Genomic DNA, 26,441 nt, shown 5'->3' on the forward strand with positions numbered 1-26,441 from the left:
CTTTGTTCATTGTCAAAGGGCCCAGGCAGGCTAGACAATAATTAATCCTCTTTAAATCCTCCGGCCTCTTTTAAAACGGGTCCAGTCAGTACAAATATCCTTTGATCGTTTAGACGCGTTTAACACACTGCATCAACATTTCGATCTTGGTGGCTTTTCATGCAACAAGGCGAGTACGCTAATTACCAATTAAGTGGTGCGAGAGGCAATCTTCCTCCTTTGAAGCACGTGACACTTCAGTAGCGGTCCAACCCTTTTTAGGAGGCATAAGTGGAGTAAAGCAATGCTAAAAAATAAAGTTATCTAACAGAGAAGGCATCCTTTCCACAATCATAAAGACAGAAGAAATCATTCCCACGATCGTAAGGGAAAAAGGATTCTTCTCACGATCATAAAACGGAGCAAAAAGTAGTTCCTTATCAGCAATGAATATAGAATTGCAACCAACAAACTTTAACCTGATCGCAGGAGCATTAGGAACATTTTTATGTTTGTATGGATCACTTTCTTATTTGGTCAAAGAACGATTTTATATGAATGAAGCACCTTTAGCCGTTCTTGCAGGAATTGGTTTGGAAAGATTAGCTCAACTTTTACGTTCAACAGTTGATCCAAATGACGATGCAGGTTTACGTGATGATTTGGATTCGATTGGAAATAACTTAAGTAGACTTGTTTTGGGAATTCAATTGGTTTTGGTTGGAATTCAATTACCACACAAATATTTACGAAATGAAGTCAAAAGTCTTTCTATCCTTTTGACGTTGGTAATGGGAACAACTTGGCTAATCACAGCAGGACTATTGATGGCAATCATACCGAATTTATCCCTATTACCCGCTCTCATCATCGCTTCTTGCGCAACACCAACAGACCCTGTCTTGAGTAACGCTTTGGTAAAAGGTTCATTCGCCGACAAACATGTTTCGCCTTGGTTACGCAATTTGATCTTGGCAGAATCGGGTGCAAATGATGGTTTCGGCTATCCGTTCTTATTCTTGGCTTTGAACTTACTCAAATCCGACAACGCAGGAAAAGGACTATTATCCTGGTTTGTGGATACATGCATTTATCAAGTTGGATTGGGTGCCGTGTTCGGAATCATTGTTGGCGTAGCGGCAAACAGAATCTTACGTTTCAGTACAAGACATGATTATATCGACAAAGAAGGCTTTCTTTGTTACGGAATTGCCGTTGGTATCTTTACAACGGGTCTTGGAGGATACTTGGATCTAGACGATCTCTTTTCGGCTTTCGTTGCTGGCAATGCTCTCACCTGGGACGATTGGTATCGTCGTGAAACAGAAGATGAAGAGTTGTACAATGTCACAGATCTTCTCCTCAATTCCGCATTCTTCCTCTTCCTCGGTGCAACGATTCCTTGGTCATCATTTGTACAGATGGCACAAGAAGGTGTCACAGTTTGGAGATTGATCATCTTGGGCATTGCAGTTCTACTTCTACGAAGATTGCCCGGACTCGTAGTCTTCCATCGACTCATGCCTCGATTGCGTGGTGCATTCGGAGATGCAGTCTTCATGGGTTATTTCGGTCCAATAGGTGCAGGTGCGATATTCTACATGACTCTCGTTATCGAACAACTACAAGATCAAAAAGAGAACGAAAGCGTAAAAAGAGTGTTGACGTTGATCACTCCTATTACATATGCGCTCATCATTTCTTCCCTTCTCGGTCATAGTAGCTTGATTCCCTTCGTTGGAACCTATTTGGACAGAAGAAGTGCAAAAGAAGCTGTAAAATTGCAAGGGGAAGAAGAAAGTCTTCGTGGAAGGAATGACGTCATCGCTCATGATACCCTTGAACCAGAAGCACACACCCAATCTACTTCCCATCACCCTGAATCACAGCCACCGATGGGCGAACGATCAAGCAGTTCAAATCGCAGAATTACAAGACGCCCTTCTCAAACACCATCACAAGAAGGAGCATTTGATTATCGGAAACATTGGAAAGATCATGCAAGTTGGAGACATAGTACATCTCATGCTCCATACGATGAAAGTGATCATCCTTCCGATTTCGCAAACTCAAGAAGACATGTTAGACCCGAAGAAGAACAAGAATCATAGACAACATATCTTACTCAATTCACATTTTACATGGAAGCCCATAGATCATCGTATATACAATAAAAATTCTATAATTAATTTCATCCATTCTATATCGGTTCGTCCCGAGGTTCGATCAGGATCTCATTCACGGCAACGTGTTCAGGTTGTGTGAGAGCATAAATGATCGAATTGGCAACATCTTCCGCATCGAGAACTTTTGCACCAGAAGGTTCACCATACTGTTTCAATGCTTCAGCATCTGTTGACATATTGAGCAAATCTGTGCTCACATTTCCAGGTTGAACAGCTGTAACACGTAGTCCTTTACCGGCAGTTTCCAGTCGCAAAGCTTGCAATGTGGCTTCAACGAAGAATTTACTCGCCGAATATACTCCCAGACCCGGGAACACTTTTCTTCCCGCATCGGAAGAGATGGCAACGATATGTCCTTTTCCATTCTTCAACATGTTTGGAACAGTGTTTGCCAAGCAATGCAAGAGACCCTTGCAATTCACGTCAACAGTTTGTTCCCATTGCTGAGTTTGAACGTTTGCCATCATTGTGAAGTACATCACACCAGCAATACTGATCACAATATCAACATCGCCAAGTTGTTCATTCGCAGTTTGAACCAATCTTTCAACTTGTTTCGAATCCGTCACATCCGTTGGAATAGCAACGAAATCCTTCTCTGAACGAGTGTTTGAAGTAGCTGCAATCATACCCTTTTGCACTTTCTCCAAAGCATCTTTCCTTCTTGCTCCGATGGCTACCTTAGCACCTTCACGCGCCAAAGCCGTTGCAACTGCCGCTCCAATACCAGATGATGCTCCTGTCACTACTGCTACTCTTCCTGCCAGTCTCCCTTTTGTCGATCCATTTAGTCCCGTAATTCCGTTGGTATACCCGTTCGATAGACCGCCTTCCTTCTTGGCAGCATCGCTTGGAGGTGCTGGTAACCATCCTCGAGCATAAAAGTGACGCAGGTAGGTATGCCACAACTGCTCGTCAATATTGGGACGTGGTAATCCCATCTTTTCAAGAATAGGTCTTGTTTTTGCATCATCCAACAAAGGTGCTTCTGTCAAACCCTCAGTAGTTGGCATTCCTCCTTTGAGAATGTCGGCAGTGAATGGAAGCTTGGTATCTTTGTTCCTCTCTTCGATACTCTCTTGCCAAATGTCTTTCCATTTGTTCCATGGTAGCTTTTCTGTCTTGTAGCCCGAAGCTTCGAACAAGTCAAACAGCCTCGTTGCTAGAAGCGGTTTAGGATCAGCAAGATGGAAAACACTTTGCAGATCTTTGCTTCCATCTCCGTCGTACTCGCAAATCGCCGTGATTGCTTGGGCAACGTAGTTGACTGGTGTCATTTCGCATCTCCATCCTTCGACAACGGGTGCTTTGCCTAGACGTAGAGATTCAACGACAATTGCGTTGAGCAGGTCGTATGGATTCGAAGAGCCACTTTCGCTGCATCCACTCAACGTTCCTGGACGAATGATTGTAGTGTGTATCCCTCTCGCTTTTGCTTCTAGAACGAGCTGTTCCGCCACCCACTTGGTTTGGCCATACCCATCTGGAACATCTTGAACAGCTTCATCTACTGTGATTTGAGCTGATTCTGTCCAAGGCTTACCTGTGACGGGCAAAGCGCCGTTACTCGAAATATGATGAACCGTTGCGCCACCTAAAGCAGCAAGACGAAGAATTTCTCGAGTTCCTCCTACGTTAGCAGCTCGCAAAGCTGCGTAAGGGTATACCAAATTCACGATTGCAGCACAGCTGATCACAATATCAACCCTGTTTGCCAATTCTGCAAAGTGCTCTTCAGAAAGTCCCAAGCGAGTTTGTGGCAAGTTCCCAGGTAAGATCTCCATACGATCCAACAAATTATCATTCCATAATCCGAGGTCGTTTAAGTTGTTTCGTATGCGTGCTAATCCATCAGGCTTGTATTTCTCATTGGGTTGTGGAAAGCGTACTAAGCAAATTATCTTTGCAGAAGAAGAAGCAATGAGTGAGCGCAAGAGGAATGCGCCTAAATATCCTGTTGCTCCCGTTAACAATACCGTCTTTGCGTCTGATAGACGGTGCCTTGGCGTTGAAGAGGAACGATAACGAATTTCATCTTCTAACTTGGAATCAGCAGCCATGATTGCTGGTAAATCGGACTGCAACTCTGCCAAGTGTCCATCTCTGGCTGCAGTAACGGCTGCAAGATGGCCTTTCAGAGAAGCATCAGCTGCTAAAGCCGAAAGAGGAACTTGAAAACCGAATGCTTTTGTCAATTTAGAGGCTAAATCAGCCAAAGCAAGCGAATGACCTCCCAAATCGAAAAAGTCGGCTTCGCCAATATGGATCGCATCACGTGGAATATTCAAAGCAGCCGACCAAGCTTCGATAATCGTCTCTACACGAATCTGTCTAGCACCTGATGCGCTTGCTGCTACTGGCGTACCAGGTCGGGTCAAAGGTGGAGAGGGTAGGGCTTTCGTATCAATCTTTCCTGAAACTGTATGAGTTGGCAATTTGTCAAGAGCGATCCAAATAGAAGGTACCATGTAGTGAGCCAAATCATTGGTCAAGAATCTACGTGCTTCAGGACTATGACCGAGCGGTTGCTCAATATTGGGCCAAGGACGATTGGTCGCATTAACATCTCTAACGATGTATGCCACAAGACGCTTTTCAATTCCTTCACCATGTCCAACGACAGCACAAGCACGAACGGCCAATCTTTTGGTAATTGCCGTTTCTACTGCTCCAGGTTGAACAGTGTAGCCTCGCGTTTTAATATAGCCACCAATACGACCTGTGATTTCCAATAATCCTTCAACGATGCGTGCTTCATCACCGGTACGGTACAATCGACCGCCTTGAGCGCTGAATTTGTTTGGCAAGAAGGCTTTTTCGGTGGCTTCAGGGAGATTGAGATAACCACGAGCTAGCAAATGACCTCCAACGCACAATTCTCCCACTGAGCCATTCTCAACCAATTTGTCCGATTCAGGATCGACAATGAAAACGTTTTTGGGATCAAGCAATGGACCAACGGGACAGACACCATTTTTGATAGCAGACGACTTTGTGATTAAATCAGTGACTTCACCTGCTGCAACTTCGTGTGTTTCACTGGCACTGTAAACGTTGTATAAATGCGTGGAAGGAAAGACGGCTTTCGCACGAGTACAGAGATCCACTGTCACCACTTCCCCGTTCAACCAGAGAGATTTTAGTTTGGGCAATTGAAGTTTCTTTACCTCGCTCGCCAAGACTGTTGCCAGTAATGTCGGTGTCATGAGTGTATCAACGATCTCTCGAGTTTGCAAGAATTGCACCAAGCCTTCTGGATCGTAACTGACGCTATCGGGTACAGCAACCGTTGTTGCACCTCGAATAAGCGGTCTTAGAATCTCCCAAATAAAAAAGACATTGCAAGCGACTCTGTCACCGGGATTGAGATCCGAGATTCCGAAACGAAGAGCGTAAGAGCCAACAGCTGCACGATGAGGATTAGCGATTCCTTTGGGTTGCCCGGTTGTGCCGGAAGAATAAGAAACGAAGGCCAATCGATCAAGATCATTGTCGGATGGTTGGAGGTCGTGTTTGCTCTCCACGATCTTCTCTGTATCAAGTTGTTTGATTGGGAAACCCTTTGGCAATCTGCTAGCATGCTTGGAGTGGGTCAAGATGATGTTGGGGCTAGCGTCCCGAACGACTTTTTGCAGGAGTTTTTCAGGATATGCCAATTCTAGAACGAGGAAAGCACCGCCTGCACGTAATGCTGCCAAACTTGCGATCACGTAATCTGCACATCTGCCCATCAAGATGCCCACCAAGCTATCCTTTTTGACGCCATACTTTTGTTGTAATTCGATGGCTAAGAAGCGTGTTTGCTCTTCTAGCTGGCTATATGTCAACTTTTTGTCGATATCTTCCAAAGCGATAGCATTTGGAGTTGCTTTAGCCTGTTGCTCAAAGAGCGAAACAAGGTCTTTTGTTGTGTCGAGATTGGTTCCCATTTTTGTCTTTTATGATTCCATCGACGAATTTCTCAATCCGAAATGAACGTATTATCCGACCTCGATCACGATGTACGACCTGATAAAAAGAGCTTAAAATAAGCTTCCGTTCGGTCTATCTTAGAAAAGAGGCGGTGGTGGAAGAGAAGTAAAGGTGTTGAACAATCATGTATTATGCATTTCTTCTTCGGAATGATCGGGAAGTTGAATATATTGGAAGAATATCGAACCTCAAAGTGCAACTACTGTAGCTCTCTAATGCATTTTAGCGCGTTAAGCAAATTTATATTAGCCGCACAATTGAAAACGTTCGCCCACATTGTGCTGTGTAAGGCATAAAAGCGCACGCACTACTTTTGCACGTCCTTGTCTTGTGTTTGCGCGCGCATTTTCTAAGCATTAACAACTTTAATCTCTTCTGGTCTTTCAAACGGAAGGATTTCCGTGAATTTCTGTTGGGCTGAATAGAGAAGGTGACAACAACTTGCTGTCAACATTATGGCGTGCTAGGGTTTGTTTTAGTCCAAAAATTACGTACATACATGCGTGTAACACTCTGGTGTATTTTGTGGAGTCAATTCACAGCCATTCATCATGATCATCATCATCTATATCCTCAGATGCTATGCTATCCATCAAGCGATTAATAGTGCGGTACATATGGAAATCGTGACGGTAATATGAATTCTCAGAGACGCGGCCCCGCTTTAGGTCCGGGTATCTTATTCATACGACATGCACAAACGTGAACGATTTCTGTTCACCGCATTGATTGGTTTCATAAGACGCATACATCGTCTTACTGTCACCTTTAGAATTGTGATAATCACTTCTTCGTGATAGGAACAAGCCACAATTTCAGGTTGATTGCCAGAGGTTCATCAACTTTACTGTGCCGAGAAAGCGAGCTTCTTACTGATGAATTAATGAGGTAACCGACGGCGTCACTATACCCTTGAAATGAAACGACGCGATGAGAAACGGATTGATGAAAGCGAAAAGGATGCTGTTCACTGGCCGTGCCGATAGCTCTGCCACATACTACTACTTACTTGCCATTCATCAGCTGCATTGAGGCGAGGCGAGTTTCAGCCGATGTGCGTCCCCGCTTCAATTCCTCATTTCAGCCCCCAATTTCGACGCCAGATTCGTACAAAGCAGGAGCCGAACAATCCGAACCATATTTGCCCCGCTGAGTTCATATGACCGTGCCTGATGAAGAAAAGAAGGTATAAAAATGTGACAGGGGAAAGAATCTGACCGCATCTCTCATTCAAAGACGACTAGGAGCTTTTGATCTCCTGGCTTTCGTCTTCCTTCTCATCATCACTCAATCAAAGCAATTGCAGAGATGATGTCTTTTGACATTGGCCTTCGTGGCCCTTACCTTTTGTCCGTAATTACGGCTTGTTGCGCTACTGGTTTCTTGTTGGTAGGCTATGACAATGGTGTCTTTGGTGGTTTGGTAGAAGCACCTTCGTTCAATTCGACGTTCAATTATCCAAGTGAGAATATGATTGGCAACATCGTTAGTCTCTACGAGATTGGTTGCTGTATAGGAGCATTATCAACATTTGTTATGGGAGAAAAACTAGGAAGAAGGATGACGATCATCTTTGGTGCTCAATGGATGATCGCGGGTGCAATCACTCAAGCTGCTGCACAATCCGTTGGAGTTTTGATCTTGGGTCGTCTTATTTGCGGAATTGGAATGGGTATCATCAATGCAACCGTTCCTGTTTTGCAAGCTGAAACCAGTCCAGCCATTTCACGTGGTAAATTGGTAGCAATCGATTTGACTGTGTTGAATTGCGGAATCGTTATTTCGTATTGGATCGATTATGCGTTTAACTTTGGTGCTCCTTCTTTGAAAGGTAACTCGATCTGTTGGCGTTTACCGATTGCATTGCAGTGCGTTTTTATCATTTTCATCGTTATGTGTGCTCTCGTCATTCCAGACACGCCAAGATGGTTGATCAAAAAAGGCAGAATGGATGAAGCAAAAGAAGTGATTGCAAGATTGTTGAACTCTTCAACAACAGAAAGCCAGGTTGAAAAGCAATACAACGAAATCAAAGAAGCTCTGGATCATGAACAGCGTGAAGCCGATCGTGTTCACGGCTGGCGTGGTCTAGTTGCACCCGGAGGCGGATGGAGTGATGATTCATTGCAAACACGTAAAAGATGGCTTTTGGCATGTTTCATTCAAGCAGCACAACAACTTGGAGGTATAAACGCATTGATTTATTATTCAAGCACTTTGTTCAAAAAGTCAATCGGATTATCAGACAAAGATTCAGCTTTGATGGCAGGCGGTTTGAATATGTGTTTGATCTTGGGAAGTACAATTTCCATCTTTTTGATCGATGTCGTTGGTCGAAAGATGTTGTTGTTACCTTGCATTGCAGGTATGTCAGCTGTCATGGTCGTTCAAACGGGTCTTGTGTACAAAACACAACAGCCAAATAGTGACAAGATATATGGTCGTGCCGCAAGCTCGATGTTGTTTATCTTTGAGTTGTTCTTCAGTATTGGATTCCAGGCAACGGTTTGGTTGATTCCGTCAGAAGTTCTACCTTTGCGTATTCGAACGCAAGGAAGTGCTTTAAGTACGGCTTCTAATTGGATCATGAACTTTGCCGTGGTGAAATTCACACCTTCAGCAATCAAGAATATCAAATATCGTGTTTATATCATCTTTGCCGTTCTCAACGCACTCTGGCTTCCCATCATTGCAATCTACTTGCCAGAAACTGCACGTAAGTCGTTGGAAGATATGGATAGAATTTTCAGTACAGGTGACTGGCAACAAAGCGAGCGTCAAGCAAAGATTGACATCGAAACAGTTGCTGATTAAGCTTTGATCATGTTAATTTTTGTATACCCCGACTTTATTGTACCTGTTGTCAAAAAGTTATTAGTATGTTGTGTTTGCTCAGTGTTTTCAAATGGTTTGGGATGAAAAAGATATTGGTAGTGAACGCCCAAGGATCACCTTGACCTACCTCAGGCAACCGGTCTACCTGTGAAGCCACACGAGCTGTCTTTACCGAGCTCGCGCGGAGTATCGCTCTCTTCCCTACTACCATTCCGAATTCTCACGCTCTCGAATTTCGAGTCTGGAGTCAATAAAATTCTTCCTTTGCTCTGTGAGGTTGCTTGTGTATCATTTGTGCAAGTCTTATTTTATCTTCACAGGGATACGCTCCACTGTGTACCTTGAAGTTAATATTTTTACCTATCTTTCACCTGCTCCTTCTAGGGTTCGCAACGTTATAGAATATTTCTCATCTGTAATAATGTATATTTCTAAGAGAAGAATGTGTCGAATCGTTCTTCCCAGAACATATGATTGACTATTGTATTATGAAGCGTGAATATTAATTTTACATTCCTGTGAACGGTACCGAGATCTACTTGATTGTCCCCTATGTCAGATCAGTAGACAAGCAAACGCGGATAAACTAGGACCGACAATTGAAACTCCTTAAAAGGTCATCGACATTGTCAAATGAGATAAGTCATCAATAAGCCTCGGCGCTCCGTACATTTCATCTCCGCATGTATTCAAAGAACAAGCTAGACGGATTCAAGCGGCGCCTTAAGGCAATCAAAGAGGGATTTTAAGTTCACATACTTTCATATCTTTTGCAATTTCGAGTATGCCCGCAAATGAATTTCAAATGTATATAAAGTGGTGATCCCTCACCATTCTGTATACAACCATCCCTTCCACTCATTCCAGGATGCGCTCTTTCAACCTCAACTTTATCCTTGCGGCTTTCGCTATCAATCTTTGCCTTTATGCCCAATTTGGCAGCGGTTCAACTGTAAAAAGGAACCTACTCAGTCCTCCGTTACGGCGTGAATTCATAGATGCTGGCCTGAAGACCAAAGAGAAAGGTCCCGCATTACCTGCAGGCGTTGAACCAAGCGCTGGCTGTGAAACTTGCAAATCCAGTCTTTCATTTGCCGGAGAAGAAGCAAAGAAGTATGAGGTCGGGAACAACATTCCTACTCTTGATTTCAAGGTAAAGAACTCTTGGGCAGGTGAAATTGCGTTTGAAACGCCAAATGTGAAAAATGCTTCAATTTTCTTTTGGCTTTGGGGTAGAGATGACATCAATCCAGGTGAGGATTTGGTGATCTGGCTCAACGGCGGTCCGGGTTGTACATCACTTCTTGGAATGGTACAAGAGAATGGCCCTTTCTTGCATCAAAGTGTAAAAGATAAACCTTATCCCAACGGATGGTCTTGGACAAAAGGTGTAAATATGCTGTATATTGATCAACCTGCCGGCGTTGGCTTCTCAGAAGGAAGAACGTATTACTCCAATGAAACCCAAGTTGCATCCGATTTTGCTGCCTTTTTGGATGAATTCTGGAAAGTATTCCCCGAATTGAAATCTATGAACCTCTGGATCGCTGCAGAATCATACGGAGGAGTTTATGCGCCTGGAATGATGCATAAGCTATACAACGATGGCAAGACTCCGCAATTGCAAGGTGCAATGATTGTTGATGGTGTCGTCACCAGCACGTATCTGTCTCGAGAGTGCACGATCTATCAATATGCTAATCAGCATAAGGAAACGTTGAACTTTACTGATCTAGATCTCCAAGATATTAAGAACGAAGGTGATTCATGCGGCACAACCAATTACGTCGAACAAAACCTGCATTATCCACCTCAATATCCTTTGCCAGACTTCAACATTTCATGCTCACCGTACAATATGTTCAGGATGAGAGCCCAAGAAGCAAGACTGGACTTTGACGTCTATAACATCAAACGTCCTTATGATGAAAATGAATCACCCCTTGGAGAAGTTAATACTTGGACAGCTCTATACCATCATGACACCTTCTTTGATAATGTTGCTATACAAGACTACATCCATGCACCTCACAAGAAATGGGTTTCGTGCAAAACAATCTTCTACAATGGTGATAATAGCAATTGGCCAGATAAGGATCCCGATCAACAGAGCAACCACGTATCCGAATCGATTGAAAAGAGCAAGAAATTTTTAATTCTGAACGGCAATGTGAGTATTCGATGTTGTGGTGAGAGATAAACTTATACTGACGCCTACATCCTTCTCTTTACTTCAGCTGGATGCTTTGATCATTACCAACGGTACCGCTTTGGGCTTGCAGAACTTGACCTGGAACAACGGAACTGGGTTCAGTAAACCACCATTGACTCCTCTCTACGATCTAGAAGGCTATCAAGCCGGTTCCTTTGTTGAAGAACGTGGTCTTACATTCGCTCAAGTCTACGAATCTGGCCATATGATTCCATACGATCAACCTCCTTACGGATATACGGCCTTGTTGCACTTGATCGGTAAGCGAGACTGGACTCAAAAGTGAACGAAGAGGCGTCTCCATGGACAATGAACGACTTTTTCTTATCTATTCCCATTTCGTTTGGACATTTAAGGATAATTTGTCCCTGATTTTCATCTTGCAGCGTTCCGATACTCCTGTAGTGACCTTTAATATTGATCAATTTCATCATTTGACTTGACTTCTCGATGACGATGAGAGCTTGAACGAAAATGTAAACATTCAACTCCTTTATTTGTGCTGCGCTGATGAGAAAAACGTCCATATTTCATTGACTCCTCTCAAGAAACTTATACATTTCTAAACGCATAATCATGTCTCCTATAGGCTTTTCTGAATCCATACATATTGAATGACTTTCTCAGAATAAGTGATTCCGTCGATTCCACTACTTTAACCTTTAAGCTATCACTCTCACCTTTTTTCACAATACATCTCCGAACAGTTCTTCATTCACAACACTGTCTAGCGCAATAAAAGATGCGCTTGTCTATTCTTGCCATTGCCATTGCAACCGTTTATCTCTCAAGCTGCACCTTGGCTTTCAATAGCTTTAAAAACCGAGAACTGAACCTATTTGATAAAGGTCAAAGGGCTTCCTCTTTTGTGACAAGATTTTATAAAAGAAGCGGAGCTTCCCTTCCAAACGGCGTTGAACCAAGTGCAGGCTGTAAAGAATGCAAATCAAGTTTATCATTTGCTGGTGAAAAGGCAAAAAAATTCGAAGTAGGAACACAAATGTGAGTACCGCTATTAGAAAAGGGGCGTATCCCGTGACATTGATCGACTGATCGCCCTTCTTCCCATCTAGTCCCGGTCTTCATTTCAAGACAAAAAATTCTTGGGTAGGACATATCCCGATCGAAAGCGATGTTGTGAAGAACGGCTCGTTATTCTTTTGGATGTGGGGTAAGGATGACGTTAATGCAGGTGATGACTTGATCATTTGGATAAATGGTGGCCCGGGTTGCAGTTCCATGTTTGGGATGGTTCATGAAAATGGACCTTTCAAGCTACAAGAAAAAGGAAGTGAAACAACGAAGCCGAGTGATTATTCTTGGACAAAAGTCTCCAACATTGTTTATGTTGATCAACCTGCTCATGTTGGTTTTTCACAAGGCAGAACGTATTTCACAAATGAGACGCAGATTGGAAAAGAATTTGCAAGCTTCCTAGATAACTTTTATGAAATCTTTCCAGAACTTAAACCTAAAAGGCTTTGGATCACCGGGGAATCGTATGCTGGAATCTATTTAAGTTATACATTGCATGAGCTCCAAGCCAGGAATCAATCTCAACTGCAAGGAACTTTAATCGTTGACGGAGTCATCACCGATCAGTCCATGCTCGAGCCTCCAGTGTACCCTTTTGTTGTGAAACATCAAGTCGCTCTCAATTTCTCAGCAGAAGATGTACAAGATGTTAAGGATGAAGCGGCTCGTTGCAATCTTACTGATTACGTTGAACGTAATTTGCATTATCCTCCTAAAGGTCCTTTGCCAGAATTCGATCAATCATGCTCGCCTTACACAATGATGGCAGCTCGTGCTTCAGATCGAAACACAATCTTCAATGTCTATAACGTCGAAAAGCCCGATATTTGGGACGGTGATTATACTGATTATACGGATAAGTTCTTCAATAATGGAGAATTGCAAGACTACATCAATATTCCGCGTAAAAGATGGGATGAATGCAACTACGTCTTTTTGCATGATGATCAAAGTCCTCCTCCGGACAGTATTCCTGATAAAAGGCACAGCATGCTGGCCCAAGTAATTGAAAACAGCAAAAAGTTTATGCTGATCAGCGGTAATGTGAGTAACTGAATTGCTCAACAATTTGCATTAAAGCTGACTTCGTATCTTCCCTTTCCAGCTGGATGCAAGGGTGATGACAAATATGACTGCTTTGGCATTGCAAAATATGACTTGGGCAGGTTCAACAGGCTTCTCGAAGGCTCCTGGGACACCTTTATACGACATTGATGGCAAAGAGGCTGGCGCCTTTGTTGAGGAACGCGGCTTGATCTTTGCAGAAATATTTGAATCAGGTCATATGTGAGTGCAACAATGCAGTAAAAGATTGTTTAATCGTGTTGCTGACCGTGATACACATCCACATACACCAGGGTGCCCAAAGACAACCCTCCAGCAGGCTTTGCGGCCGTGAAGCACTTGTTGGGCCAGAAGGATTGGTCGAAGAAATGACCATCCCGCATCCTTTTGTATGCGATCATTCAATCTTCTGCGGTCCAATCCACCCTCTCACTCCCATAATATCTTCCACGCTCGATTCTATAAAACCTCCTTTTCATACGTTCCAATGCATCCTTTCACTCCTAATTTCCTGTCGTAATGACACTCTCCTGTTCAATCAACTACCTCCGACACCAAGAGGATCGTATACCGCACTGGAAGCAGCCAGTGGACGGGCTATTTTGGTACTTTGAGCATTTCCACGTTTCGATTCGTCTAGTGAGGCCGTATTCGATGTAGAAGGAGGTATATTTGCCGATGCAGAAGCAATTGGAATGTCATCTACAGATCGCTGAAAGCGAGCTCCGAAAGTACGATCCTTTTCTCCCTTTGACGTTGCAGTAGGTGGATAAGTTGATGGGGTGGAGGGCTGTGCATGTGCTTCATTGCCATTTGTATCTTCTTTTCCTAATTGCATTACAGATGGGTCAAACTCTACTGCTTGTCCAGACAGGACGTCCCTGATATGTTTTAAAGCCGTCAAGCTTACCAACAGACTCAATTGTTGCTCTTCTTCTGCAGGCTTCGCATCGTTTTTCGCAGCGTTTGTCTCACTTTCCATCTCTCTTGCCCATCGCTTTTGCAAAACATCAATGATATCATTCATCGTTTTCCCCATCTGTCCATTCACAGCTCGCAATTTTTCCAGCTGTTGCTTAGGTGTTTGATCAGCTGCTACCTCTCGTCTTCCACTGATCACATTCATAGAAGGAGGGAAACCATCATTTGACGTATTTTGCGCAGCATGTGCTTGATATGCAGCATTTACCGTACGTTGAACATTTGTGATTGCTCTATTAAAGCCTGCTCCTAACGATTGAGCAGAGATACCTCTTGTTAATTCAGTCAACGTTGGTGCTGTATAGCCGAAAGGAGCTGCCCCACTTCTAGAAGCAAGATCTGCATCGTTCCAGGAACCGGGAACTTTACGAGTATATGGCATTTCCTTCCCGCTCAACACGGCCGTATGCTGTCGATGTGCCTGTCTTGCCTCGTCCATTAAAGCTCGTACCGATTCGCCGGATTCGACTGATCCAGCAGGATAGTTGAGGAGTGCACGAAGGGCCGTTGGATTATCACTGGCTAGTAAGACATCGCGGATTCGAATAATTAATGCAACGCAGATATGATCCACGAGGAAAAGCGAAGGGTCCAGCTCAAACAAACTTTCCCACACTTCGATCGCTATATCCTGCGGAAGTTCCCGCAGGAACAGCAGTCTAATCCAACGAATGGCAAATATGGACATTGATACGCCAAGTCGTTTGAGGTGACGTGCTAAATCAACATCATTTGAAGCGAGCGATTCTTCGACCATATCGCAATGTTGCTGGATAGGAAGCTTTGAAGATCCTACCGACTTCCACTCGTACCAACGTTTAGCCTGAAACATGATCGTTTGAAACAGAGCGAACGAATCAGCTTCCACATCATCAGCCTGAACGAGGAGTTGCCTTGAGGACGAGGGCGACTGCATTCCTTTTTCTGCATCTTCCTTCACAATCAACCAGCATACACCGGCGATCTCATGCATTCCCTGTCTGTATCCAACATTGAGATTTTCTTCTGATAAGCTCCAAACAAAAAGTATCGCGCTCAACTGAGAAACAAATTTCTCCTGCCCTCCCAAAGGCCCACTTTTGAAACGATCTTCTTCTTCTGGAAACGCACGAATGACGTCCTTTTGAATTTGTTCCAAAGTTGTCAAATTGGCAAAATGTGAATGCCAAGGGTTATCGTCTGCCAGACTGAGTGGGTTGTTGACATCTACTGGAGTTGGTCCATTGCTTGTTTGCCCAATGTTTGTTTCCATTCCAAACCCTTCCGGGTAACTTCCATCGGGAGCACGTAAAACTCTCTTTTTCAGATCTGCATATCGTCTTCTTTCCTCTGTCAATACTGATGACCATTGTTCTGGTTCATGTCGCAGCAAGCCTTTTCCATCAAGATCTATTCTCCATCGTACAGATCGTGGAATCGATCCCGTAGCCATTGCAGAGGATGGTGATGTGACGGGTACAAAAGCTGACTTCAACTCAAAGTGACTCTCTTTTAGCGCCGGCGCCTTTCCAAATGCACACGCACAGATCATTTCCAAACAAAACACACTTCCTCTTTCTTTCCTTTCACCATTGTTGCATTGTCTTATAAAGTACACAAGATATGATACATCAAATATGTCTAGCTGTCTATATCGCACCATCCTCATCGCTTGCATCCTCAGCTAATCCATCCCATCTTCCGGCACCCGCAAATATATCTTCATCATCCTCATCGCTGTTTTCGGCGGGTGCATTTACCTCCTTCTTGTCTTGATCGATTGCACTTTGGATGTTTGTCGAAGATGGCAATTTACTCGAAGCAGTTATGGCACCCTCTTCAGGTGCCTTCGGTGGTACGCTTTCACCATCATTTTCAGCTGCCTCATCAAGCTGCGCTGTTGCAGTAGTGGAGCTTTCTGCCTTCTCTTTCGTCTTCTTTGGCACCTTTGCTCTCTTGGATTGCGTAGAAGCACCATCCGATGACACCTCTGTCACACTGCCCTTCATCTCTGCATCCTTTCCCGATGTGTCCCTATCTTTTCTCTTCTTTCGCATCCTCTTTCCATTTCTCCAGATATACTCTGGACTTTCTTCCTCTTTAGGTTTGCTACTGCCTATCGGTTTAAATTTGTCATTCTTCGCATGTGCTATACCGGCACTTGGCGCTTTTTCTGTTGTTCTTTGAGAAGATGATGTTGACTGAAATGCATTCTCCAAATCATCATCTCCGTTCATCTTTGCCCGTTGTTGTTCCAAAAGTGCGAAATCCAAACCATCTACCAAGACTGTATGTTTAGCATCTCCGCCCAAGAATGCCATTTGTTCACGTATCTGTTGACGTTCTGATTCATCATTTGCACTTCCTAACCTTTTTGCGAAATCTTTCTTGAGCATTTCAACATCATGAAATTCGTTCAATTCTTCTTGACCTGATCTTCTAGCAGCTGCTCGATCGGTGTAATTCTCTGCATATAACTTCTTCAGCCGAGCACGTTCATTTTCCTCTTCCTCATCCTCTTCTGTTGAGTTTGCATTCTTTCCCACCTTTCTTGGTATGAATTTAGAGGAGACATCTTCGTCCTTGTTTGATGTACTTGCCAATCCTGTACGCTTTTGACCTTTACCGAGCACTCTCTTTGATTTTCCTGCATTCGTACTGCCTCCAGACCCTTGCGATGACACCAATTGACGAAATGCACTTTGATCCATCACCGCCACATTATTGGAGGTTATGGACTGAGTAAGACGAGTTCCAATTTGCACGGGCCTACAACACAATTATTACACACGCTCAGAAGTTTTGCGTACGCCAAAGCCGTTGACGCGATCTAGTCCGACGATATATGCATTTGCTGTACCGAACGCCGACGTACTTTTATCTTCAGGATGGTATGACGGAAGAATGATCAAGTGTCAACGGGGCGTACATATCTGAGCTCTGTCTGTGATCGGTGTATATGCATAGCCTCAGAAACATTCATCGATCACGCAAATCGATCAATATACTACATAAGCAGTCGTCATTGGACACAATTCTTGTTTTTCTTTCTCAACACATCATGCGAGTTTTCCTCAATCACTCTGCTTTGATTGTTGTGTATCTTTTCACTTGCATATTCGAGACAATGGCCGGATTTGGGAAAGACAAGAATAAAGCCAACTATCAACCAGCTTATGCTCAGCCATATGCTGCACCTTCTGGATCCTATCATCCTCAATATCCACCAACGGCATATCCACATCATCCATATCCACCTTCAGGATATCCTCAACAGCCTGCATACAATCAATATCCTCAGTATCACAGTGGATCAAGTAGCTCTTCAAGTCATTTATTACAAACAGGCGCTGCTGCAGCCGTTGGAGCAGCAGTTGGAACGGTAGCAGTTGGTGGCGCTCAACATGCAGCACATAAAATTCATCGAAAGGTGAATCAAGCAGGTCATTTACTCGGTCATATGGTTGGTGCTGCCGTTCGTCCACCGCATATACCACATCTTCATGTTCCACACGTTGGTCATATTCCAGGCTTGCATCTTCGACCACCCGGTCCTCATGGTCATGGTCCCCGGCCTCGACCGTGAAAATTGGGTAGAATCCGACGAGGTAGAGGGAATAGTATTGTGAGCCAGCTCTTCCATCCAGAATGCATCCTTACCTACTTCGTCTATGTATACTTTGTTCATGAAATAAGTAATGTTCATTGGTCTTGCGTTGCATATTGAAGCTGTGCTATAGGCTGCGTATATCATATCATTTTTGTTGTACGCTCCGATGATGTTTAGAAGCATACCTACGCAATTCAATTTGTTCTATTACGACCATGATGCAGCATGTTGCAATTCCAATCTATGAGGTTGTTGAGCTTGGTAGTTCCTCTGAACTTGCTCTTTGCCGTCTTTGGCAAGCGAGTGGAAGCAACAGACAACAAAGAAGAGCTGGACCTGACTCTCACTCTTGCCCCACCCGGACAAAGCTCCATTGTACAATCTGCTGAAAAGAAGGTTTACATCCCAGAAAAAGGTACGGAGGGGTACAATTATAACAACAAGAGTGTGGACAGACTCAAACGTCAATCGGCGGCTATCCGAAAAGGAGTACGGGAGCATTTTGCAAGAAAAAGACAGAAGACCATAAATGCCGTTGAAGAGTATTTGAAACAACAGAAGCATAAAAAGGCTTTTTTGTCTTAGACTTAGCTGTGTTGAATTTGCATCTCATTCGTAGAGTTTTTTTTTTTTTTCATGCCTAGACTCAGCTCTCGGAGTCTTTCATATAGTGTGTCAATACAAACGCTTTTACCCCTAACAAAGCAGCAACCATTTGCATCCCATCTTGAAAGGTTTGGATTGAGATCGGAGCGTGTGCGAATTTAAGATGGCGGTGACCTAGTTTGAAAAAATCTCCATCAAACACAGCCGCCCCATGCCGCCCCAGACTGCCGCCATCTGAACAATTGTACAAGGTCGACAGATTGTTTCCGAGTGGCGTTGGCTGTCAAGATTTGAGCAAGGTGGATAAAGGTATTTATACACCCAAAGTTGCTCCTTCCTTTCTTCCCCATGCGATTACAACTTTTTCAAACAAACAGAATGAAGCTGGTCTTATTCGTCTTATTATCAAGTACGTTAGAGATCCTTTTGACATTCTGTGAAGACATACCAGCATCGCAATTACCGTTTCCCAAAAGAGATGGCGGAATTGCCACTGTGAGCCAAAAGAACGTTCACGATCTAAGCGGCGGCACGAGTGTTGCCACTGGGCCAGCACCAAAGAAGCTTCGAGCGGGAACTCGATCATTCGAGAATGAAGAACATATGCGAAAATCTTTTAGTGAAATAGGTCGAAAAGGCGGTTTAGCAACCAGTCAAGCTTATCTCAAAGCAGCAGGTGGCAATCCTCGTTTGGCGAAAAAGTTACGATCAAACGCAGCTAAAGATAGTATGAAAGCACGTCAAGAAATTCATTCCAAAGAAGCTGGAATGGCTAGATATCAACAATCAAATGATGCTTATAGGGCACGCTTCGAAGCTTCTGCACTTAAAGCGAAGGAGAAAGGTCTGTCACCATGAGTTTGGCCTGGGTAACCCTTGTTCATATCCATTTCATAAACATATGCTACTGTACATAATCAACTTTCCTCAATCCGATCTTATCTAATGACGAAGCTTGAAGCCTGGATGATTCAATCCCAATAGTTCAATCTCTTCGATTGATTTACCTTGCAAACGATGATCATAATCACCACGTTCTCGCTTCACATTCTCACGACGTTGATAGAAGAATAGAATAACGCTCAACAAAGCAATTCCAGCTCCTGCACCTAGATTGAGAGCGTTTCCAGGAACGAAATTAGGCGCATGTTTTGAAAGATAAGACCAAGTCGCGACCAAACCTCCCATATTACCAAACATAACGACAACACCAATCGCTCCGGCTTTTTCACTGTCGTTGTTTGTGTTGATTGCTGCCCATGCAGGGAGCAAGGCTCCCATTGAAAATGCACCTATGCATGTCACAAAGCTAGCTGCATAACGAACATTCAAGTTTTTTGATCCCAAGAACATTGCATATCCCGTCAACATGAACAACGAATTAACAAAGACCAATGGGAATCGAACGCGAATCTTGGTTGTGATGTAAGCCGAAAGAAGAACACCAACTGCACCTACAACGTTTGGTGGAACTGTGAGTAATTGTTGTTGAATGACAGTTTTGGTGGGATAAAGAGTTTTGACAATCGTTGGCAAAAAGAATGCAACGCCCTGGACGGTGATGTTATCCAACAAGAACATCAGAGCACACAACATTGAAGTTGGAGCTAAGATACCACGCAAAACTGCTTTTGAGGTTGCTTTATCGACCAAAACTGTTTGACCTACCATTTCAGTCTTGAGTCGAGCAGTTGCCATGTACTTTTCATCTTCCGATAACCATTTTGCCGTTTCGATGCTATCAGTCAAAGTGAAATAACTGATAAATGCCAAACCCATTGTGATGATACCTTCAACGAAAAAGATCATTTCCCAACGTTCGATGGAACCAATACTATCAATCTTTAGGATTCCAGAAGCGAGCAAGCCTCCAAATGCACCTGCACTTGGTGCCATGACGATGTACATTGCCAAACGAAGAGCAAGTTCATCCTTTTTGTAGAATCTTGATAGATAGAATGCAATAGAAGGAAGCATTCCTGCTTCTGCTACACCGAGCAAAAAACGAACGGCGATCGCAGCGCCATACGACTTGACAAAAGCAGTACACATACTCAGTAATCCAAAGAGGCCAGCCATGGCTGCAATCCAAATTTTGGGCCCAATAATCTTGGTCAGCATGGTTGAAGGAATTTCAAAGACGATATACGAGATGTAAAAGGAAGAAAGAAGGATATTGTATTGATATGTTTTTGGATTGATTCCTAAATCAGGTTCCAATCCTGCCAAACGAGCATTTCCAATATTAGCACGATCGATGAAACAGAAAAGATAAAGCAACGCGACCGTTGGAACGACCCAACGATCAATTTTTCTGCGTAATCTTGCTTCTTGTTTTGGGTCAAAGTGAAGTAATTCTTTTCCATGCATATCAGTGGCTAATTGACCTGGCTGAGCGGCATCAAAGGTATCCAATTGAGCACCAGGCTGAACTTTGTTCTCGCTATTGAACGATTCGACATCTTGGTTTGATTTGACATTTTCTGCATCGTGACCGCTTTGATATAAGTGATGATTGGTAGCCAACATTGTAAGAATGGAATTGCTGGCGAGGGTGGATTGAGGAAGAAAAGGGAAGGAGCAGAAACAAGTTGCCCGCTTTATATATAATTGATACAAAGGTGGGGAACAAACAAAGCCCCGTGGGGTAATGGTAAAATCAATGCAAAAGATGACAATCACCGCCGGAAAACGCAGAGGAAATGTATCTAAGAAAAGCTCTCCCTTCCGATAAAGGAAGTGCGATTCTCCGATTCAAAAAGCGGAAATGACGGTGGATCAAAGGAAAGGGTCATTTGGTATTATCGCACGTATCAATCACATATTGGCTGGCTTTTACATCAATCGGGAACACAAGAAGCGAAAGGATGATGTGGCTTGGCATTAAGATCAGGTACAAAACCGTTAACGCATTTATTCAAACGGTGGATTGACAGTATGCGCGTAACGGGAAAGCTGTCAAAGTGCCAAAGAAAATGAAAATATGCGCGAATCTATTTTGCCAAGACTTTTCATTTTTCACTCTCACAATGCAGAGTAACAGCATGGTGCGTACATCTGTTCCCCCACAAATCTATATTCCTCGCTATCAATAAATGCCTTCCTTCCCTTCCGATCCTACTATCGGAAGCAATTTGAGAGGCAACTCTCTCCTATTCATCATCGGAAAAGACGGGAAGCTCGTACCTCAATCAGCCACTTTCCAATCAAAGTAAGGTACAATACTCATTGGCTTTGTCTGTGCTGATGATACATTCGGATAATCGGTAATGCAACTTCCACAAAATCGGTAAATAACATATAAGTCCCTCTTCATTCCTGCTTTTCGCTCTCTTCTATTCCATACTTTGCTAGAAGTTGATCCAGTGCTTTGCTTATATCTTCAACAATAGTTCCAACTTCAGTGTGAAACTGCTCTGGAAAGACGCTTTTCATCTCGTTTATTATACTTCGCATACTCGTATTGATAGATTGAATATCCGCTCTGACATACTTTAATGCTCCTCTTGCTTCCATAGGTGCATAAAGAGTATTCATTCTCGTCACAATCACTTCTGCTTTATCACGTACACTTTTGAGCACCAACAAATAATCATTCGCATCCTCTTGAACAGGTAATGGTTTGATTGTCAATTTTTGAGTGAAATCTGATAGTGATTGAAGTTTTTTGACTAATGACGATGATGCTCTTCCGATTGATAAGATTTGTAACACACTTGGTACATCAGGCTGGCAACGTTCGATCATTGTATCCATCGATGATTGGGCTTCAAGTGTTTCGGATTTTAGACTTTCGTATGAGTCTACTTTTAGCTCTGCCACTGGCCCACCGCCGAATAAACGCATTCCAAGAACCATCTTTGTGAGTAGGACTAGAGTTGTGGTGGGATGAGAAGGTTGGGAGCATGAAAGTATGTACTTATATCATTGCTATACCGACCCCTATCGTACTGTATACATTGATTCTATTCAACAACATGCCAGCCATGTGGGTGCAAAAGAAGGAAGAGAAGAAGCATTATTTGTTGTTGAATGTCAAATGTCTGAAATGGTATGCTATTTTAGCTCGTCTTTGTGCATTAGCGTGCATGTCCATGAAACAAAGCTGACGGTTACAATGGTTTGCAATCCCGTTTTCCGAAGTGATGACAAAGAATCAAAACCTTCTTCCTGCTTTTCGATTGCACGTTTTTGCACTCTTGTGATTGCAACCGGGTTTTCTACAAATACTAGATTTTGGACTTGGTGTTTGATCTCCAAGATTGTCAAAAGGTCTTTTGAGATAAATTCGTCTTTCTTTTTTCTTGCCGTTAGTTGAACCGCCACTGCCGCTACTGCCTCTTGAACGATTGCTCCTTCCACTAGAACTACCATGAGAAGAACCTTCATTTGAAGAAAACGAAGATTGTTTTCTTAACAATTTCGTTTTGATGCGAGAAAGTGTACCGTTTGGCAAACCTTGTGATTCTGAATGTTTAGCCACTAAAGCTTTGATGATCGTATCGTCCGATTTTCTGAAAGCTAATGATCTTATCAACTTCTTTCGAACGACATGTAAAGATGGCGAGGGAGATTCTGAACGATTCGGCGAGGAAGGTCCTGAACGGTTTGGCGAGGAAGGTCCTGAACGGTTTGGCGAGGAAGGTCCTGAACGGTTTGGCGAGGAAGGTCCGGAACGGTTTGGCGAAGAAGGTCCTGAACGGTTTGGCGAGGAAAGTCCAGAAGGGTTCGGCGAGGATGGTCCTGAACGGTTCGGCGATGGGACTGTATGTAATGAACTTCTCCCTAAAGAAGAAAAACGTTCCGAGACACCTTGCTTTCCCACTTGCTCAGCTGATGCTGATCTTATGATAACGCCATATGACCTTGGACCTTGTGAAAATTGCTTTTCAGGTGAGATGTCAGATGTGTCTACACCGATTGATGTAACACTTTTTCCAAATTGATTCTTTCCTGGTGGACTCTTGGGTGAAAACATCGTCGGAGATCCCGCTTCAAAATCAGGGCTTCCAGCAGATGAAGGTGATGTACTTTGTGCTGCTGACTTTCTTGGTGACCATACATCTCGTTCCGACACGGACCTTTGTGTCTTTATTGTTCTCAGGCTACGAGGTGGTGATTTAACCTTTTTGTCTTCTTTGACTGGAGTGGCCGTGACAAACAAAGCCAAACATGCCAAGAGAAATAAGAGAAGGATATTGTGTCTTACGAAAAACATCACAGCAAGGGATATGTGATTTATTGAGCAGCATTCTCTTCTCATTGAGAGATGCTTATATGTGCAGTCATTCTAACTCTTAAAGCCGAGTTTTTGTGATGCGTTTAGTCACTGCAATTGCATTCTCAAAGGTAATATACATTCAATACATTCTTATCAAGGCTGAAGCGAGGCTGAGCTTATCCGATCAATTAGACACAGCCATGCCGATTCAAAGACCGAGATGAGGACCGATTCGTGATGTCTTTGACATGAGAATGACTGTTAAGGTACTCTGTGATGTTCAATGTGGGAAATGATTATAGCAGAATTTGTATAAGAGGGGGCGGCGCAAGAAGATCACGCAATTGAGCTAGAAGCGAGCTGAGTCCCTTAGTGAACTTCTGAAGAGATAGAGATGAAAAAGCTTGAGTGAGTATTGCTCGATACATCTCACTCGTGACTGCACAGGATCAAGTTCATACCAACTCGATCGACTTACGAGCAAAAAGTGTCAAGCAAGTTCGATATGATATCAATACGCGTCGTACTGCATGCATTAGCTGCACGCTTCTTCTTCGGTCAAAAATTAAATTTAAACTTTTTTTGCCCCGATCTTCTAGAAATTCAAGTTTGCGTATCTTACAACCATCTAATCAAAGATGGCCGAGGAGGATGGCCAAGGGACACCAAAAACGTCCAAGAAAGCAAAGAGGGAGCCACTACGAAGACCGCGTGGGAAGAGGGGAGGAATAAAGAATCGTAAAGACAAGTCGAGCACTTCGGCAAAGGTCACTGGCGAAAAGCCAACGAAAGCGAAGACGACGGCAATGCATGCGACTCAAATTGCACTGTTTCATACACTTGAAAAGAAGTTGGCTCAAACGCAAGACGAAAAGGAAAGAGCTGTCATCTTGCAACAGCAGGAAGCGTTAGGTGGCTTGCAGGCTTATCAAGATGCTAGCTTGTTCGGAGGCGATAAGCAGAGAGGAGGGGAAACTGGGAAATGGTGTGCTCAACAATTGATGGAGATCAGAGGGAAAGAAAAGGTGAGTAGGGTGGAGGGGGTGCATCAGAAGAAGTGATTCTGACCACAGAAATACATCCTTATCATGATCACAGCTACGGCTTTTGGACGTTGGTGCACTTTCAGGAACGGCGTACGATAAGTACGATTGGATTGATACGATCAGCATCGACATAAATCCACGCAACGATCATGTCTTGCGGTATGATTTTTTCGATTATCCGACACCCACCAAAAGCAACGGCGAAAATTTTGACGTTGTTGCATTAAGCTTAGTGGTGAACTTCGTTGGTGATCTAGCAGACCGAGGAAGAATGTTATTGCATGCACACAAGTACCTACCTGACGATAAAAGAGGGCTCTTGTTCCTGGTCTTGCCGCTGGCATGCGTGCAAAACAGTCGATATTGCGATCATGCCAGACTTCGTGCAATTCTCGCTTCGTGTGGATGGGGAAACGTCGTTCGACAGCATGATTCTGCAAGGCTAACGCATTGGCTATGCGAAGAAACATCGAAAAAATGGGATGGAAAAGTATGGAAAAAGGAGGAAATCAAAAAAGGAGTATCCTTGAACAACTTTTGCATCATCGTTCGATAAACATATATCGCAATCTTCATGAAAGACAGAATGCCAGACCGAAAGGAGCCTGCATCAGGCTCACACATTGAAACAAAGGAGGTGTACAACCTACTTCTAGCACAAAGGCGTGCGAAAGGATTTGGTTTCTTGCTTGAAGCAAACATTGCAAGAGAGTACTTGAATTATGAAATACCAATGAAGGTTTGGACCAAATTGCATGAGCAATACTGTATTTGTAAGAATGTTATGTATTATACAGATTGTGTACTTTATTGTGCTACCGGTCGCCAATGTCGAAATACAACTCTGCAAAACAGTGCCAAAAGCAAGCAGATGAAAGTACAAATGCGCTTAGACAGCAGGATGACGATATCAAAGCCGGGTATGAGCTTTCCAGGTAATCTGTGAGGAGGTCAGGGGGAATGAGTATGTGTTCCGACTCTTCACACAATCATACTCACGTTTGTGGCTGATAATAATCTTCCTGTCGTTTGACATAAAATCGTCCATCTGCTCCACGTTGTAGGTACAAAACGATGATAGAACGCAATGTTGGCGCATATAATGCTTTTGGCAAGAATGTAGGTACCCATCTTTGCGTTACATCCAAGAAGATCTTGTTTGATTCTTTGTCAAATCCTGTGTGATTGTGTTCCGAATCAGTTTCTTTTACTCAGCGAAACCACCCTCTGCTGCACTCACCAACATTATGTACTTCCACTTGCGGAATATACAAACATCTTTGCCATTGATAAATTGGTAAAATTCCAGTCTCTCTTGAAGATGCACTTGAGCCTACCAAATAAAACGGATGATCGAAACTTGCATCTGGAGCATAATATTTTCTTAGTGTATCACGTTGTAATGTTGCATTTTGAGCTTGAACGATTCCCTTGATCACACTTGTGACTTCGTATACTGGATCTTGCATGTTGTTCTGTGTGGTTGTGGTGGTGAAGATGATCTTCGTAATGCGGAGAAAGGAGAGGGTGGAGGCTGCCCTCGTTTTAAAAATGCACTAAAACCCTAAACCCCCGCAAAGACTGTGTGAAAGGGGGGGCGCTTGACTACAGACATGGGAAATGATTCATTCGGCCTTGGCTCATTACCATTCGAGTTCGGGTCCGATTGCTTGGTAGTGTTTCCTTTTCGTTCTCCTAGGAACATCGAATTCCT

The 26,441-nt window shown here is 43.4% G+C and overlaps 15 protein-coding genes across 15 annotated transcripts; 8 read left to right on the forward strand and 7 right to left on the reverse strand.

Annotated features, from left to right (window-relative positions):
• The first annotated feature begins 35 nt into the window (after positions 1 to 35).
• FA14DRAFT_79923 (uncharacterized protein) lies at positions 36 to 2,135 on the forward strand. The gene has a single exon (XM_025502913.1). It carries the CDS (start codon positions 426 to 428, stop codon positions 2,088 to 2,090), a length of 1,665 nt encoding a protein of 554 aa, XP_025353260.1. The 5' UTR covers positions 36 to 425; the 3' UTR covers positions 2,091 to 2,135.
• FA14DRAFT_79920 (nonribosomal peptide synthetase 10) lies at positions 2,135 to 6,324 on the reverse strand. The gene has a single exon (XM_025502912.1). It carries the CDS (start codon positions 6,092 to 6,094, stop codon positions 2,180 to 2,182), a length of 3,915 nt encoding a protein of 1,304 aa, XP_025353261.1. The 5' UTR covers positions 6,095 to 6,324; the 3' UTR covers positions 2,135 to 2,179.
• A 1,121-nt stretch (positions 6,325 to 7,445) lies between these two features.
• Positions 7,446 to 8,951, forward strand: FA14DRAFT_181628 (putative sugar transporter; the record flags this gene model as incomplete). The annotated part of the gene is made up of 1 exon (XM_025501121.1): positions 7,446 to 8,951. One exon carries the CDS (start codon positions 7,446 to 7,448, stop codon positions 8,949 to 8,951), a length of 1,506 nt encoding a protein of 501 aa, XP_025353262.1.
• A 947-nt stretch (positions 8,952 to 9,898) lies between these two features.
• FA14DRAFT_185785 (alpha/beta-hydrolase) lies at positions 9,899 to 11,819 on the forward strand (the record flags this gene model as incomplete). Its single annotated transcript, XM_025501479.1, has 3 exons — positions 9,899 to 9,924; positions 10,056 to 11,142; positions 11,210 to 11,819. 3 exons carry the CDS (start codon positions 9,899 to 9,901, stop codon positions 11,468 to 11,470), a joined length of 1,374 nt encoding a protein of 457 aa, XP_025353263.1. The 3' UTR covers positions 11,471 to 11,819.
• A 439-nt stretch (positions 11,820 to 12,258) lies between these two features.
• Positions 12,259 to 13,656, forward strand: FA14DRAFT_125663 (alpha/beta-hydrolase; the record flags this gene model as incomplete). Its single annotated transcript, XM_025496713.1, has 3 exons — positions 12,259 to 13,263; positions 13,325 to 13,506; positions 13,578 to 13,656. Coding segments are annotated over 3 exons (1,266 nt in total), but the record flags the coding sequence as incomplete, so codon positions are not given.
• Positions 13,549 to 15,711, reverse strand: FA14DRAFT_79944 (RabGAP/TBC). Its single transcript, XM_025502914.1, has one exon. The coding sequence runs from the start codon at positions 15,695 to 15,697 to the stop codon at positions 13,823 to 13,825; it is 1,875 nt and encodes a 624-aa protein (XP_025353265.1). The 5' UTR covers positions 15,698 to 15,711; the 3' UTR covers positions 13,549 to 13,822.
• A 176-nt stretch (positions 15,712 to 15,887) lies between these two features.
• Positions 15,888 to 16,975, reverse strand: FA14DRAFT_162159 (uncharacterized protein). The gene has a single exon (XM_025499450.1). It carries the CDS (start codon positions 16,953 to 16,955, stop codon positions 15,894 to 15,896), a length of 1,062 nt encoding a protein of 353 aa, XP_025353266.1. The 5' UTR covers positions 16,956 to 16,975; the 3' UTR covers positions 15,888 to 15,893.
• Positions 16,976 to 17,104: 129 nt separating this feature from the next.
• FA14DRAFT_162160 (uncharacterized protein) lies at positions 17,105 to 18,043 on the forward strand. Its single transcript, XM_025499451.1, has one exon. It carries the CDS (start codon positions 17,372 to 17,374, stop codon positions 17,828 to 17,830), a length of 459 nt encoding a protein of 152 aa, XP_025353267.1. The 5' UTR covers positions 17,105 to 17,371; the 3' UTR covers positions 17,831 to 18,043.
• A 36-nt stretch (positions 18,044 to 18,079) lies between these two features.
• FA14DRAFT_192014 (uncharacterized protein) lies at positions 18,080 to 18,439 on the forward strand (the record flags this gene model as incomplete). Its single annotated transcript, XM_025501907.1, has 1 exon — positions 18,080 to 18,439. One exon carries the CDS (start codon positions 18,080 to 18,082, stop codon positions 18,437 to 18,439), a length of 360 nt encoding a protein of 119 aa, XP_025353268.1.
• Positions 18,440 to 18,838: 399 nt separating this feature from the next.
• On the forward strand, positions 18,839 to 19,318 carry FA14DRAFT_181634 (uncharacterized protein; the record flags this gene model as incomplete). The annotated part of the gene is made up of 1 exon (XM_025501122.1): positions 18,839 to 19,318. One exon carries the CDS (start codon positions 18,839 to 18,841, stop codon positions 19,316 to 19,318), a length of 480 nt encoding a protein of 159 aa, XP_025353269.1.
• Positions 19,319 to 19,402: 84 nt separating this feature from the next.
• On the reverse strand, positions 19,403 to 20,830 carry FA14DRAFT_125785 (MFS general substrate transporter; the record flags this gene model as incomplete). The annotated part of the gene is made up of 1 exon (XM_025496720.1): positions 19,403 to 20,830. One exon carries the CDS (start codon positions 20,828 to 20,830, stop codon positions 19,403 to 19,405), a length of 1,428 nt encoding a protein of 475 aa, XP_025353270.1.
• A 942-nt stretch (positions 20,831 to 21,772) lies between these two features.
• Positions 21,773 to 22,318, reverse strand: FA14DRAFT_181636 (uncharacterized protein; the record flags this gene model as incomplete). The annotated part of the gene is made up of 1 exon (XM_025501123.1): positions 21,773 to 22,318. The coding sequence occupies one exon, from the start codon at positions 22,316 to 22,318 to the stop codon at positions 21,773 to 21,775; it is 546 nt and encodes a 181-aa protein (XP_025353271.1).
• Positions 22,319 to 22,616: 298 nt separating this feature from the next.
• FA14DRAFT_157657 (uncharacterized protein) lies at positions 22,617 to 23,678 on the reverse strand (the record flags this gene model as incomplete). The annotated part of the gene is made up of 1 exon (XM_025497911.1): positions 22,617 to 23,678. The coding sequence occupies one exon, from the start codon at positions 23,676 to 23,678 to the stop codon at positions 22,617 to 22,619; it is 1,062 nt and encodes a 353-aa protein (XP_025353272.1).
• A 629-nt stretch (positions 23,679 to 24,307) lies between these two features.
• FA14DRAFT_174617 (uncharacterized protein) lies at positions 24,308 to 25,660 on the forward strand. Its single transcript, XM_025500548.1, has 2 exons — positions 24,308 to 24,706; positions 24,780 to 25,660. The coding sequence occupies exons 1-2, from the start codon at positions 24,320 to 24,322 to the stop codon at positions 25,281 to 25,283; spliced, it is 891 nt and encodes a 296-aa protein (XP_025353273.1). The 5' UTR covers positions 24,308 to 24,319; the 3' UTR covers positions 25,284 to 25,660.
• FA14DRAFT_174618 (uncharacterized protein) lies at positions 25,492 to 26,412 on the reverse strand. Its single transcript, XM_025500549.1, has 3 exons — positions 25,968 to 26,412; positions 25,727 to 25,904; positions 25,492 to 25,667 (listed from the first exon to the last, which is right to left on the reverse strand). The coding sequence occupies exons 1-3, from the start codon at positions 26,194 to 26,196 to the stop codon at positions 25,535 to 25,537; spliced, it is 540 nt and encodes a 179-aa protein (XP_025353274.1). The 5' UTR covers positions 26,197 to 26,412; the 3' UTR covers positions 25,492 to 25,534.
• Between the last annotated feature and the right edge of the window lie 29 nt (positions 26,413 to 26,441).

The sequence above is a fragment of the Meira miltonrushii genome (assembly GCF_003144205.1).
Source record: "Meira miltonrushii strain MCA 3882 unplaced genomic scaffold FA14scaffold_4, whole genome shotgun sequence".
Taxonomy (NCBI): Eukaryota; Fungi; Basidiomycota; class Exobasidiomycetes; order Exobasidiales; family Brachybasidiaceae; genus Meira; species Meira miltonrushii.